This window comes from Mugil cephalus, chromosome 13 (genome assembly GCF_022458985.1).
Source record: "Mugil cephalus isolate CIBA_MC_2020 chromosome 13, CIBA_Mcephalus_1.1, whole genome shotgun sequence".
In the NCBI taxonomy this organism is placed as follows: Eukaryota; Metazoa; Chordata; class Actinopteri; order Mugiliformes; family Mugilidae; genus Mugil; species Mugil cephalus.
In genome coordinates this window covers 480,711-496,096 of record NC_061782.1, presented here as the reverse complement: position 1 = coordinate 496,096, position 15,386 = coordinate 480,711, and the positions used below count along the sequence as shown (strand labels likewise).

Below are 15,386 nucleotides of genomic sequence, written 5' to 3'. Positions count from 1 at the left end.
AAACTAAACCATCCTGGGTTAATTCTGTCTGGGTGATTCTCATATTAGTTCAAACAAGATTTCTGGGAATGATTAAACTTCAGCTTCTTTATTCAGACGACACAAACTTTTATCTGTCTGCGACATCCACACGTACCACGTTTGTGTATTTATGTATAAATTTATTCATTTAACTCACGAGTGTTTTTCATTTTTTCCATCTGATGTTCAGTCTGACTCCACCAGACAGTCTAAAGACATCCGTCCTGTCCACTGGCACCTGAAAACAGACCACGTGGTATTTAATCAGTATTCTAACCTCTGCGGCACATTTCAGGTTTTCTTATTCTGTACATTCTAAACTAAACCAAACTAAACCAAACCAAACTAAACCAAACTAATCTAAACCAAACTAAACCAAACCAAACTAAACCAAACTAAACCAAACTAAACTAAACTAAACTAAACTAAACTAAACTAAACTAATCTAAACCAAACTAAACCAAACTAAACTAAACTAAACCAAACTAATCTAAACCAAACTAAACCAAACCAAACTAAACTAAACTAAACTAAACTAAACTAACTAAACTGTTTGTCTGAGGTGTGAAGTCGAGGTCGTGTCACACAAACCAAAACCTGACACAGGCAGAAAGAAGAGGTGTCCTATCATCTCTATGACCTACTGCTGCTGGCTAGGCTAAGCTAGGCTAGGCTAGGCTAGGCTAGTTAGCAGCTGACCACTGGGCTTCTGGTCGGTTCTCCAGTCGGACTGAGCTTCTAAAGAAGTTCTGCCTCAGATCAAGGCGCAAAGGAATCATAACATCTCGTCCTTTTTCCTTGAATTTCTCCGTAAACACGGATCCATTGCAACTGTTCAAGTCTGTATAAATCTGCTCCTGAACTTCATTTGTTCTAAATTCTTTATTCTTGTCTAATTTTGTGCTTTTGTTTTTTTAAAGCTCATTTAAGTGCTTCGTTTTGAACCAATGAGCAAAGAGGCCGTTGTCTAATCCCTTGTCTGTGTGAACATACTGGGCCAATAAAACTGATCCTGGTCCTGAAACCACGTTTAGTTGTAGAAAGGCTGTAGTACATACCCCCGGACTACGGGTGGCGCTGTTTCTGCTACAGATTTCAGCCAAAAACAAAAAAAAAGGAGCTATCCAATAATAAATCCCAACATATGTGAAGAACACTCCTCCACTCCTCCAGGGAACCGAGCTCCACCTTTTCTCTACTTCCATCACCATCTCTCCTCCAGACTCACTGGTGTTTCCCTTTAAATGATGCTACGCGCTGCTACAAGGAAATGTTGGATTATACACTGAATTTATTCATTAAAATAGTTTTTACAGCTCTCACGGTCCCATGTGACGTCACATCCTGTTTTCTATAGCGACAAATAACGAACTAAAATGAATCTCATACATAGATTAATATAATTAACCCTGAATAAATTAAGTATTTTGAATAAAACACAGTGTGTGTGTGTAACTGACTGGTGCAGTGTGGAGTGCAGCCGCTGGAGGGCGCTCTCCTCCTGCAGGAGAATGGAGCAAATGAGAAATAAAACACTAAACAACAACAGAAAAAGTATTTATTGGTATGAAGCAGTTCTTATAAATGATTCTGCTTCCTTAGCTATATACATACATACATATACATATATACACATATATTATCAGTTAAATGTTCTAAACTCCTCTGGATGTTCAGACTCTTGAACTTTACCAGAGACCAGAAACCAAAAGCTTGGCCTCTGCCTCTGTTTATTATTTACTTATTATTTATTTCTACAATTATTAATTATTTTTGCTTCATTCATTTTATTTGTTATTTACGTTTTATTTTATTCTCACCATATAAAGTAAATTTTCTGTCATTATTATATATTATATAATATTATTATGAAATGTTGTTATATACATCGTGTGTCTTGTTTTCGAGGCCCCGTGAAGGCAACAGGAGACATAGCCCCGCCCCCGCCAGCTCTGGGCTGTGATTGGTGGACAGCTGCTCTCGTCTGAGGAGGAAACCAGAAGACAAGGTCTAAACGCACGAACAGGACTAAGACCGAGACTAAGATCAAGACCAAGACTAAGATCAAGACTAAAACTAAGACCAAGACCAGGACCAGGACCAGAGCTCCAGACTTCTCCGGACCAGTACCTGCAGCAGGTGAGTTCACTTCCCGTTGGTTCTGATGTTTTTATTAAATTCTCAGAGAAGTTTAGTTGAGCTCCAATCTCGCGGTGTTTCGGTTTAATCTGGACAAGTAATTTGTAATTGCCCTTCGGAGATAAATCGTTTTTTCTGATTCTGATTCTGATTCAACCTTCAGCCTTAAACTGGTTCATTGGATCATCATGTTTCTTCATTCAGATCAGAATAAATGGATTTATTTATATTATATATTAGATCACCACTTCATTCACCACTTCATCCACCACTTCATTTACTCGTTCAATCTCCGTCTGATTTTATTCACGTTTCATATTTTTACCATTTTTTTTTAACTTGAACTTTATTTAATACTTTCTTTCATAATTCTGCCTCATATCAACAGTTATTTTACTTTTATTCTTGTTTTTATTCACATTTTTAATGAATATTTTGTTGGAAATAAAATGTAAAATATGACTTTATTTGTTTACCTGAGTTTTGTTGCCTGTTGTAATCTTCTTTGTTTGAAAAGGACCAGAACCAGGACCAGGACCAGGACTCCAGACGTCTCCGGGCCAGTACCTACAGCAGGTGAGTTCATTTTTATATTTAAATATTTGTTGTTATTTTAAAAGTAGAATAAGGTGGCCTGGTTTCTGAAATGATGGAAATGCTTGGAGATAAAAGGTAAATAAATGTAATCGAGATGAAGTGGTTTCATTTGTTCTGACATATTTAAACATGTGTTCAGGTCTCAAGGCTCTTCTCTGGGGGGGTCCTGTGGAGGTGATGGGGGCCCAGGCCTCCTCTCTGGAGGGGGTCCATGTGGTGGTGGTGGGGGGGGGCTTCGGAGGCATCGCGGCCGCTCAGCAGCTAAAATCTCGAGGACTTGACTTCACGCTGATCGACATGAGAGACGCCTTCCACCACAACGTAGCCTCACTGCGAGCCTCCGTCCAGCCCGGTACCCACATTCACCACTTCATCCGCCTCATTCACCACTTCATCCGCCTCATTCACCACTTCATCCGCCTCATTCACCACATTCACCACTTCATCCACCTCATTCACCTCATTCACCTCATTCACCACTTCATCCACCACATTCACCTCATTCACCACTTCATCCACCACATTCACCACCACATTCACCACTTCATCCACCTCATTCACCTCATTCACCACTTCATCCACCACATTCACCACCACATCCACCTCATTCACCACTTCATCCACCACATTCACCACCACATCCACCACATTCACCACTTCATCCACCACATTCACCACCACATTCACCACTTCATCCACCTCATTCACCTCATTCACCACTTCATCCACCACATTCACCACCACATTCACCACTTCATCCACCTCATTCACCACTTCATCCACCACATTCACCACTTCATCCACCTCATCCACCACATTCACCACTTCATCCGCCTCATTCACCACTTCATCCACCTCATCCACCACATTCACCTCATTCACCACCACATTCACCACTTCATCCACCTCATTCACCACATTCACCACTTCATCCACCTCATTCACCACTTCATCCACCACATTCACCACTTCATCCACCACATTCACCACTTCATCCACCTCATTCACCACTTCATCCACCTCATTCACCACCTCATTCACCACTTCATCCACCACATTCACCACATTCACCACATTCACCACATTCACCACATTCACCACTTCATCCACCTCATTCACCACTTCATCCACCACATTCACCTCATTCACCACTTCATCCACTTCATCCACCTCATTCACCACTTCATCCACTTCATCCACCACATTCACCACTTCATCCACCACATTCACCACTTCATCCACCTCATTCACCACATTCACCTCATCCACCACATCCACCACATTCACCACTTCATCCACCTCATTCACCACTTCATCCACTTCATCCACCTCATTCACCAGCTCATCCACCTCATTCACCACTTCATCCACCACATTCACCACTTCATCCACCACATTCACAACCTCATCCACCACATTCACCACTTCATCCACCACATTCACCACCTCATCCACCACATTCACCACTTCATCCACCACATTCACAACCTCATCCACCACATTCACCACTTCATCCACCTCATTCACCACTTCATCCACCTCATCCACCACATTCACCACTTCATCCACCTCATCCACCTCATTCACAACCTCATCCACCACATTCACCACTTCATCCACCACATTCACCACCTCATCCACCACATTCACCACCTCATCCACCACATTCACCACTTCATCCACCTCATTCACCACTTCATCCACCACATTCACCACTTCATCCACCTCATTCACAACCTCATCCACCACATTCACCACTTTATTCACCAGCTCATCCACCTCATTCACCACTTCATCCACCTCATTCACCACATTCACCACTTCATCCACCTCATCCACCTCATTCACCAGCTCATCCACCTCATTCACCACTTCATCCACCTTATTCACCACTTCATCCACCTTATTCACCACTTCATCCATGCCTCTGAGGCAGGTTGCTAACTGATATGCCTCAGGTGAAATGTGTCTGTGAGGGTCCTCAGTCCTCCAGGTCCTGGTCTACATTCAGAAACCATTGTGGTCCTGGTCTTGTAGCTTCTTCAGTTCTAAGAGGCCGGAGGAGGTTTGAGGACTTGTTTCTGGGCTTTAGTTAAAGGCTCAAGGAGAAAAGACGTCCCAGAAAGGACAGAGATTAGGAGGACAGGAAGAGGAACAACATTGTCTTCACTCACGTAGCTGCTTATCAGGAAATACCACATTCCAGTTCCTCAACCCTGATAAAACCCTCAGACAGAAACTGGTCCAGAACCGGAGTATGTGAGTGAGGAATGTACAGACAAGATGCCTCATGGATAAATATAGCTGGGTCTCTAGCACAGAACCCTGAGGAACTCCACAGCTTACTTTGGTAAATACAGAAGAGTTATTGTTTACATGGACAAGCTGGAATCTGTCTGACAGATATGATTCAAACCAGTCTAGTGCAGTTCCTGTAATCTTGATCACACTCTCAAGTCTCTGTAGAATAGTATACAAGTATAGAGACAACAAATACAGACAACAAGTATAGAGACAAATACAGAGACAAGTATAGATACGTCCATCGTCTGAAGCCACCTCATTCACCTCATTCACCTCATTCACCTCATTCACCTCATTTACCTCATTTACCTCATTCACCTCATTTACCTCATTTACCTCATTTACCTCATTTACCTCATTTACCTCATTCACCTCATTTACCTCATTCACCTCATTCACCTCATTTACCTCATTCACCTCATTCACCTCATTCACTTTTTCTGTCTGTTGTAATCATAGAATTAGCATAAAGTTACACTGTCAAATTGTTTAACTTTATAATTTTTTAAAAATTTTCATAGATCTTTTGTATGTTTTGTAATTTTTTAGGTTTTCTAATTAATTTTATTTATCTGAAGAGTTATTTCTTTTTCAGTCTTTTTTCAAAACAATATAATTTTGGTACCTGTTGTAATGTTAGAATTAGCATAAAGTTACACTGTTAGCATTAAGTTTTGTTTGAAAAGGACCAGAACCAGAACCAGGACTAGGACTGTATATTTTATTTTGTCAGTTGTATAAATTAAATTTTTATTTATTTTTATTTTATTTTATTTTGTATCTATTTTTTATTTTATTTAAATATTTTTTATCATGATTTTTATATGAGATGTTCTTAAATGTTCTAAAGTCAAAGTGTTTTCTTCAGATTTCAATCTGGTGAAATGGTGAAATCCAGAGTGGAGGTCAAATAAAATTGATCCCTGTGGTTATGGATGTGTCATAGTGACCTCTGGCCCTCTAACCTCTGACCCTCTGACCCTTTAACCTCTGACCTCTGACCTCTGACCCTCTGACCCTCTGACCCTTTAACGTCTGATCCTCTGACCCTCTGACCTCTGACCCTCTAACCTCTGACCCTCTAAACTCTGACCTCTAACCTCTGACCTCTGACCCTCTGACCCTCTGACCCTTTAACGTCTGATCCTCTAACCCTCTGACCTCTGACCCTCTAACCTCTGACCCTCTGACCTTTGACCCTCTAACCTCTGACCCTCTGACCCTCTGACCTTTGACCCTCTAACCTCTGACCTCTGACCCTCTGACCTCTGACCCTCTGACCTCTAACCTCTGACCTCTGACCTCTGACCCTCTGACCCTTTAACGTCTGACCCTCTGACCTCTGACCCTCTGACCTCTGACCTCTAACCTCTGACCTCTGACCCTCTAACCTCTGACCTCTGACCCTCTAACCCTCTGACCTCTGACCCCTGTGTGCAGGCTTCGCTGTGAGGACCTTCATCCCGTATGCTGAGACGTTTGGAGAAAGCTTCGTCCAGGGCCGAGTGGAACGGGTCGACACTGAGAACCAGAGGGTCGTCCTGCGCGGAGGGAGGGTTAGCTTAGCTTAGCTTAGCTTTGTGCTGCACTGTCTGGCTTTAAAGAGGCCACTCATTCACTTCATCCACTTCTTCCTGGCTTTAAAGAGGCCACGCCGCTGACCTGAGTTGCTGGTTGTATTCCAGGAGATCCAGTACTCCCACCTCATCCTGTGCACCGGGACAGACGGACCCTTCCCCGGGAAGTTCAACAAGGAAGCCTCGTATCAGAGCGCGGTCCAGGCCTACGAGGGCCTGGTGGAGCAGGTAACTGGTCCGGGTTCCAGGTCCAATCTGATCCAGGGCTAGACAGACCCAGGACCAACATTATAGTAAAAACATTAGTTAATAGTTAATATTAATATTAATATCAACTTTAATTTAACTTTCACTCAACAGATGTAAATATTGAGCAAATTTCCACCAAGTTATATTCAGACTAGACAAGAGCTTTGGTGGAGGCGGCCATCTTGTTTCACGACTTCTGGACGTGGAACGTCGATAACTCGGGTGTGATGACATTCCCAGCTCGGACTTCACTGACTGTGGTGTCATGTGTTCAGGTCCAGATGGCCGACTCCGTGCTGGTGGTCGGAGGAGGGTCGACTGGGGTGGAGATGGCAGCCGAGATCAAGACGGAGTACCCTCACAAGAAGGTGACCACTCTCAGACCTCTGACCTCTGATCCTCTGACCTCTGACCCTCTGACCCTCAGACCCTCTGACCCTCTGACCTTTGACCTTTGACCGTCTGACCCTCTGACCTCTGACCTTCTGACCTCTGACCCTCTGACCCTCTGACCTCTAACCCTCTGACCCTGAGACCTCTGACCCTCTGACCTCTGACCCGCTGACCCGTCTGAACCTGCCTCATGGCTCTCTCTGGTTTCTGGTTTCCAGGTAGTTCTGATCCACTCCAAGGCCGGTCTGGCCGACGTGGAGCTGCAGCCCAGCGTCCGGCGTCAGGCCAAAGAGGTCTTACTGGAGAAAGGAGTGGAGCTGGTTCTGGGTGAGCGGCAGCGCCACCTGTGGAGATGTGAGAGTCTTCTCCACCCGGTGACTGACTCTGTTCTGTGTTCCAGGCCAGAAACTGAGCGGCCTCTCAGAGCTGCAGTTCAACATGACCAGGAGGAACATGGAGGTCTCCACGGACCGAGGCCTGACCCTGACCACAGACCTGCTGCTCTGCTGCACCGGCTGCAGGGTCAACTCCTCGGCCTACGCATCCGCCTTCGGTCAGTGCTAACACCTCTAGCACCGCTATCAAGGCTAGCACCGCTAACTCAGATCAGTACAGACATCTAGACACACACAGCTAGAAATGCAGCCAAGGCTGCCACTTTAGCCTCAGTCAGTAGAGACACCGCTAACACAGCTAGCATTGCTAACTTGTGATGGTGTCTATGCTGCAGCTGACTCGATGGCCGATAACGGAGCTCTGAAGGTGAACGCTCACCTGCAGGTCGCCGGTTTCTCCAATGTTTACGCTGTGGGCGACTGCGCTGATGTCAATGAACCCAAGATGGCGTACCACGCTGGCCTCCACGCCGCTGTCGCTGTTAGCAACATCGACAACAGCGTGAGAGGGAAGGATCTGACGGACTACCACACAGGTACTGTTAGCTTCCCTCACTAGCCTCTCTGAGATTCTCCTCCATTTGCTTGGATACTAATGGAGCTTGGGTCCCATTAGCTTTGGATAGCTTCTGTTAGTTTCTCCCCATTAGCTTTCTTTTAGCTTCAGTTCTGTTGGCGTCAGTTAGCTCCGGTTCCATTAGCTTATTTTTTGTTACTGATCTTAAGTAGATTTTCTACATAAGAACAGAACGTACCGTACTTCTGTTGCTAGGTAATGTCACCATGCTACTGGCGATGGGGCGGGACGACGGCGTGGGCCAGTTCAACGGGTGGCAGCTACCACGCTTCCTGGTGACGTTGGGGAAGAGTCGCGATCTGCTGTTGTGGAAGAGCTGGAGGGAGATGAACCAGACGCAGCCATGACCCGACCCAACTTTATGAAAACTAAAGAAGACACATCCCCTTTCTTCTGCGTCACCACAACGTCTGCCTTGAAGCTAGATTACATTAGCCTAGTTTCTCTAACCAGCTAGTAGCAGCTACATTGCTTACATACTAACACTAACCATGAACTGATATCAGCTAGCCATTAAACCAGCCTTAAGTTATTTTCTTTGCAAATTGTTGTGTTTGACACCTGTGCTCTAAAGAAACCATCCCTGTGACTAGATGCTAACATGCTAACACTCAGCGTTGTCTTAATGTCCAGAAACATGCGGCTAATTTCTTGTTTCATTGTCTCTAAAGCTACATGAAGCTGTGAGTTAGCATTAGCCAGAGAGATGCCAGCATTAAAGAATTGATATGATAAATTGTGTTTTGTACAAACTTTATTGAGCAGCTCAGAGCAGAAATCTTTAGAGAAAAGATAAATTACAAATGTAAAAACTGAGTCTTTATTATATGCAATAATAAATAAAATATTTAACACACATTTCCTCTCAGATCATTTACTATAAAACACCAAATTATTTCAGTTTTCATCCAGAAAAATCCTGTCGTCATCGTTTCTCACATCAAACTGATTCAATCCTTTAAATTCATTCAAAAAGAAAAACGAGGAAATGAGACTCGTCCAGCAGCCAATCAGACGCCAGCACGTCTCAGATGAACCAATCCGTCAACGGAAAATTATAGTTACTTTAGTTACAAACATCTGATCCTTTCAGACCGGTGTAAACTGGCTTCTCTTCATTTTGTAGCCTAGTAGCATACCTTCCTGCTACGGTATGAGCGTGCTGCTACTAGGCTAACAATCCAAGTAAAGCGAGTTTCTGTGTCGCTCAGTGCCTTCAGGCTGAGGTCATCCACCACCGACCTGTCCCAGAGGAACTCACCATACACGTGTTCTGTTAGACAAATGTCAGAAAGTCAAACCTAGAAATTAACCCATTATTTCCTGAGGTGACATGTGACGCACCAACAAACCAGAAAGATCAAGCGCTGGTGATAAATAGGAGAAAATAAATATGTAAAAATAAATATGTTTGGTTGCATCTCAAAATACGAGCGCATGTTGCTTTTCTTAACTGAATAATGTGGGTCTGTACTAAACAACCAGCTGGTTATTATTCATAGTAGTTGTCAATTGCTTCGTCAGCAATTATAGACAAAATTATATTAATACGTCCCACAATGCACCTGTCTCTACTGGGCCATGCATTGTCTTTACATCCAGAAAGATGAACCGACGGCACGAGCTAACAGCACAGCCCGGTCTCATTAGCAGCTAGCATTTAACCCTTCACGGGGCTCTCAGTGAAACACTGGGAAATTCTACATGTCAACCCTGGTTGTTATTATAGGACAGAAGGAAACCGTTTCACCTTTGTGTCATTTTCTGGTGGGAAATCTAGATCAACAAATTTAACATGTTTCCTTGGTCGTCTCTGAGTGGCTGAATGAAAACCACACGCTTCTAAACATGAAGGGTTAAACTAAAAAAAAGTGTTAAAAAAGGCAACTGGACTAGTGGAGTTTTGAGGATATAGATAAGACTAGATAATACTTATGTTATTCTTATGTGCAACTAAGCTACTGTAACGGTACCAAGCAGTTCCCCTTGTGGCGCATTAAAGTCTAACGCTGGCTACTGGGTCTTGGGCTTGGTGTGGGGGCCTCGCAGGTACGTCTGGTAGAAGAAGTTGGAGAAGAGCAGCAGGTAGCTGAAATACATGAGCGCCGCCCAGGTGATGTTGTCCATGTTGGAGGGGCAGTCCCCGTCCCGGAGCCACAGGTAGACCAGGACGCTAACCGTTAGCCCCATGACCATCTGGGCGATCTGGGCGGTGGTGATGGCGACGGCGAGCGGCCGTGGCGCCGACATCCCGGCGGCCCGGGCCGCGTAGTAGCTGTACATGAGGGCGTGGACGGCGTAGTTCATGGTCATGAACCAGCCGCCCCCGGCCACCAGGTCTTTATACGAGTACCAGGAGTAGAGCAGCACCGTCATGTGGTGGTACCAGTGCAGGAAGAGCAGCTTCTGTTTCCTCAGAACCACAAACGCCGTGTCACCTGCACAACAAACATCAGAACCATCAGAACCATCAGAACAAACGGAGCCAACGTCAGATCAGAACCAGCATCAGATCAGTGACGGACCGAGCTCCGGAGCTTTGCTGAGGACGAAGGCGTAGGCCCAGAACTTGCTGACTGGTCCGTTGTAGAAGCTCTGGTCACAGATGGAGCGTCTGAACCCACTGGAGGTCAGAACCTGGAACATGTAGGAACCGGTCCGGACGGCACCGACGATGCTGCGGAGGATGAAGAGTCATGTTGATTGTGTGTTTTATTAGCGACGCTGTCATGACGATGGTCTGCCCTCCATTGTTCTCACACCTCAACACAAACACGCCTGAGACAGTGTGGCTGGTTACCATGGAGACGGCAGTAAAACACCACTCTCCTCCATAGACCGTATATAAACATGGACGCTATGTCCAGTTAATGTTCATTTTAGAGTATTAGTATGGCCCGCCCACCAACATGGAGGGGGTGGAGCTTATGACCTGTATTGCAGGGGGCGCTCTACTAGCTTTGGCTTCACTCTGTAGGAGCCGATCCATCTTTATATCCAGTCTATGGTTGGGATGCAGCGAGGTGTTCATAATGAGGGGCGTGGCCAGGGGGGCGTTACCTGAAGAGGGCGAGGCTGAGCGACCACACAACGAGAGGACGTCTCAGATCCATCCGCGGTCGAGACTTCATGTAGTGCCGTCCCGAAAACACCAGGGCGGCGTAAAGAGCACAGAAGACGAAAGACTTGCTCCTGCAGGACAACGAGGAGACACAAGTGATGACATCAAACATTTATTCATTCAACATTCAAGGAGAACCTGAACACACCTGACATTCAGAACATACCTATGACATGACTCACACACCTGTACCACACACCTATACCTGTCGACTTTGACCACGTGACCAGGTCACGCTCCCTAAACATGACTCCCATCTACTGAGACACCTTTACCTTTATTTTAATTAACTTCCGGTACTGTAGCTGGGCGTGGACACACCTGTTCCGAGCTAAACACATTCCACGGTGACATCACCGCCTCGACTGGTTACACCTGCAGCTTCCACTCACCACAACTCCCAGAATCCACCGCACGCTTCTCTAATTGAATCCCCAGGATCCTCAATCTGAGCCCCACCAAGCCCCATTTATAAATCATCATTTAAAGGTTCGTGGTGGTTCTGTTCTGGCGCAAACCTCCCACGGGGGAAGGTGTCGGGGTGTCAGAATAAATTAAATCTGTTTTTTAGTTCGGCTCCAACATCATTACATAAATAACAGCTTATCCCACCAAACCCAGAAGATCTGTCAGTATCATGTCGCTGTAAACCTCTCGCACTGTTGCTCCGCTGACTGGTGACACTGGAATCATTTTGGTATCGAACAAACCGGTTCTGGTAAAAGCAGGGCCGTCTAGTGTTTCCCGGAGCCCAGAGTGAACCCGGTTCCCCCTGAAACTGTCTTTATATTTATTCTAAACCTTAATATTTTAAGAATGAAAGAGGTATTTTAAAAAAGCACGATGTTTTAATTGAGTTCTGAACGGTGAATTTCTGGGGTCGTGCTCACTAGGTTGAGATGAAAGTTGGTATCGAACAAACCGGTTCTGGTGAAAGCAGAGCTGTTTACTATTGGCCGGAACAAAGAATGGACCCCGAACCCTCTGAACCCGTCTTTACATCTTTATCTCTGTTATTAGCATTTAGACTTTCAACAACAAAGAAGTGTTTTTTTCTTGTTCTTGCTTTGTTTTGAAGGAGTTCTGGGTCCTGCTCACTGGGCTGAAAGGAGAATGAAACATCCGGGTGACTCACCAGTTGGCCTGCATCCAAGCTATGGCTCCGCGTTCATCGAAGCGTCGCTCGAAGCTGTACTCGGTCAGCTGGAGGCGGAGGTCCTCGGTCCCGTTCAGCCACTCCATGCTCGATGTCTCCGGTTGTAGAGTCAGACTGAGTCCGCTCACCTGCTCCACGGCTAATTAAAGCCCGTCACAGGGGGCGGGGTCTCCGGCCGCACCTGTCCGCCCTTCATTCATGTCCACGTCACGTGTTCACACCCAAGGGAGGCAGAACGGGAAGAGGCGCTGGTCGATTTACTCATTGATCGATCAGGCTGAACAATGAGAGGAGCGGTCAGGTTATTGGTTCATTATTGGCTGAGCTACTCTCATGTTCTCTGGTTCCCAACGTGAGGGTCCAGACCCATAAGGAGCCACATGTTGAATGAGGGCGGTCGTCAGGTGTTTTTCAATCAAACCATGTTTAGACTTAGATCCACAGCCACAGGGGAAATAACTCGGTCACAACAGCTCAGTAAAAAAAAAAAAAAAAAAAATATGAAATAAATGTCCAAACATATAGAAACGGAAGAATATAATATATCATATACATATAGGAATAAGAGTCAGTTGCAATATTGCTCTTTAACATGGGAGCTGATGATTTACGATAATATAATATATATACATGTTTATTTAATGCACCGGTGTCAAACACATGGTCCGCGGGCCATAAGTGGCCCCCCAGAGGGTTTAATCTGGCCCGTGGTAAAACTGCAATTAATCAAAACGGAACCAGAACCACATTCATTAATAATCTGTTTTTATATCGGTTTTAGATTATGTGTTTATTTGTTCGTGTCTGGTCAATAATTAGATTTTATGTTTACGTTTTATTTATTTGTTGCTGCCAGTACAGCATTATATTAATCTTATTATATAACTTAAATATCTTTCAGATCAGTTTCTATGTGATGCAGTTTGAGGACATCGTATTTCCCTCAGGATAAATGGAATAATAATAAAAAAAAATCTCTCTAATCTAATCTGATCTATAGTTTGTTTATACCTTTCTGATTCATATTTAGTTTGGTTCATTTGTTTACATGTTTATTTATTTATTAGTATATTTTTAGTTTGCTTTATAATAGGTGTGTGTTTATGTATCGTTTTGCATATTTGTTTATATTCACAATTTGCTACGATTTGTTCGTTTTGTATTAACGTATACATTTCAATTTATTTGTCTATGTTGTTGGTGTAAATATGTTTTATTTGAGTGTATATTTTATTTATTTTTTCTTTGTGAACATGTCAGCTTTATTATCTGTATTATTATTTTTAATGAATTTAATTTATTTATGTTGGTGGTGAAAATACATTTATTTGTCGGCGTGAACACGTCGCCTTCATTATTTTTATTATTATTATTTTATTATCAGTTTATTTTATTTATGTTGTTGGCGTACATACGTTTGTTTTATTTAATTGTATTTTATTTGCCCGTTTAAATTACGTCAGCTTTATTATTTTTTTAATACATTTTATTTATTCATTAGTCCGTTTCTGGTCGGTCCGGTCTGACGTACACCTACGTCGCCGTTACGTCACGCAGCGATGCGGAAGTTGGAGTCACCGTGGAGAACGTAAACTAATGTCAAGGAGCCGAGGAGCAAACCCAGAAAAGAGCCTCTTACCGTTTTTACCGACATCGTTACCGTTAAATGGACGGACCGGCCGAGTCCGAGTCCGCGGCCGCGTTTCTGTGGAGCTGCTCGGGTCAGTAGAAGCTGCAAGCCCCGCTACAGCCCATCCTCTCAAAAGGTAAGTGGAGGCGTACGAACCTCCCTTGACAAACATCCAATTTTAACATCTTTTCACCTTTTAACCAAATTACCAAAGTGCAAGAACAAACCTCCACATGCATTTAGATTAAGTGACACCTCGTCTTTAATTCGGCGTAAAGTTCAGTCCCAACAACTGCAGTTTCTTTTGGTACATTTTCAACTCTTCGTAACCTCTCCGCCTTTTTATAATGACGGTGCTCCCTGTTGAGCGCAGCCAACAACGACCACAGCTTCTTGGAAAAGTGGACATTTGAGCGAATGCGGCTCTGCTGAGTCCGGTGTATCCACCCCGAACCGTAAATTATCCGATTATTGTTATAAAAGCGTTTAATATCATGAGAAGTGTTGTTAAATTACGCGTGTTTCCAGGGCGGAGTAAAAAACGGGCTTTTCTGAAAAGAGTTCAGGGTCCGGACCGCTGAGGAGAGAGGAGGCGACCGGAGCGAGAAAAGCAGCAGAAACGTGTTTTTATCAAAGATGGTTTGAAACTGAACCATCCCATAATTTAAACGTCCTTTAATTAAACCTTATGCCTTAATAATAATTTAATTAAACTGCCCTGTTTCATTTGGCATCAGTATCACTTTCACTTCAGAATAAAAACAGAAACACGTTTAAAATAAACTGAGAATAAAAACCTTTAGTTTAATAAATCACAATTTAGTCCCAAATCATTAAAGTTAATATTGATCCACCGATCAGCCGTAACATTATGACCCCCGGGTCAACGGTCAATGACAATTGAGTCACAGCGTGTACAGGTTCCTGCTCTGACGTGGACCAGAACCAGAACCAGTGGTCCGAGGAAGGAGAAGAACCAGAACCGATGGTCTGACATGGATCAGAACCAGAACCAGAACCAGTGGTATGAGGAAGGAGACGAACCAGAACCGGTGGTCTGATGTGGATCAGAACCAGAACCAGAACCAGTGGTCTGAGGAAGGAGAAGAACCAGAACCGATGGTCTGACTTGGATCAGAACCAGAACCGGTGCTCTGAAGTGGACCAGAACCAGAACCACTGGTCTGAGTAAGGAGAAGAACCAGAACCAGTGGTCTGAGGAAGGAG

At 44.3% G+C, this 15,386-nt stretch overlaps 2 protein-coding genes across 2 annotated transcripts; one reads left to right on the top strand and one right to left on the bottom strand.

The window, feature by feature from the left end:
• The first annotated feature begins 1,995 nt into the window (after positions 1-1,995).
• On the top strand, positions 1,996-9,110 carry aifm2 (apoptosis inducing factor mitochondria associated 2). Its single transcript, XM_047602486.1, has 10 exons — positions 1,996-2,160; positions 2,678-2,736; positions 2,897-3,109; positions 6,502-6,617; positions 6,747-6,866; positions 7,163-7,255; positions 7,499-7,607; positions 7,681-7,833; positions 8,011-8,211; positions 8,448-9,110. The coding sequence occupies exons 3-10, from the start codon at positions 2,935-2,937 to the stop codon at positions 8,597-8,599; spliced, it is 1,119 nt and encodes a 372-aa protein (XP_047458442.1). The 5' UTR covers positions 1,996-2,160; positions 2,678-2,736; positions 2,897-2,934; the 3' UTR covers positions 8,600-9,110.
• Positions 9,059-12,735, bottom strand: LOC125018513 (elongation of very long chain fatty acids protein 6-like). Its single transcript, XM_047602487.1, has 4 exons — positions 12,509-12,735; positions 11,313-11,444; positions 10,778-10,929; positions 9,059-10,690 (listed from the first exon to the last, which is right to left on the bottom strand). Exons 1-4 carry the CDS (start codon positions 12,613-12,615, stop codon positions 10,266-10,268), a joined length of 816 nt encoding a protein of 271 aa, XP_047458443.1. The 5' UTR covers positions 12,616-12,735; the 3' UTR covers positions 9,059-10,265.
• Positions 12,736-15,386: the final 2,651 nt, after the last annotated feature.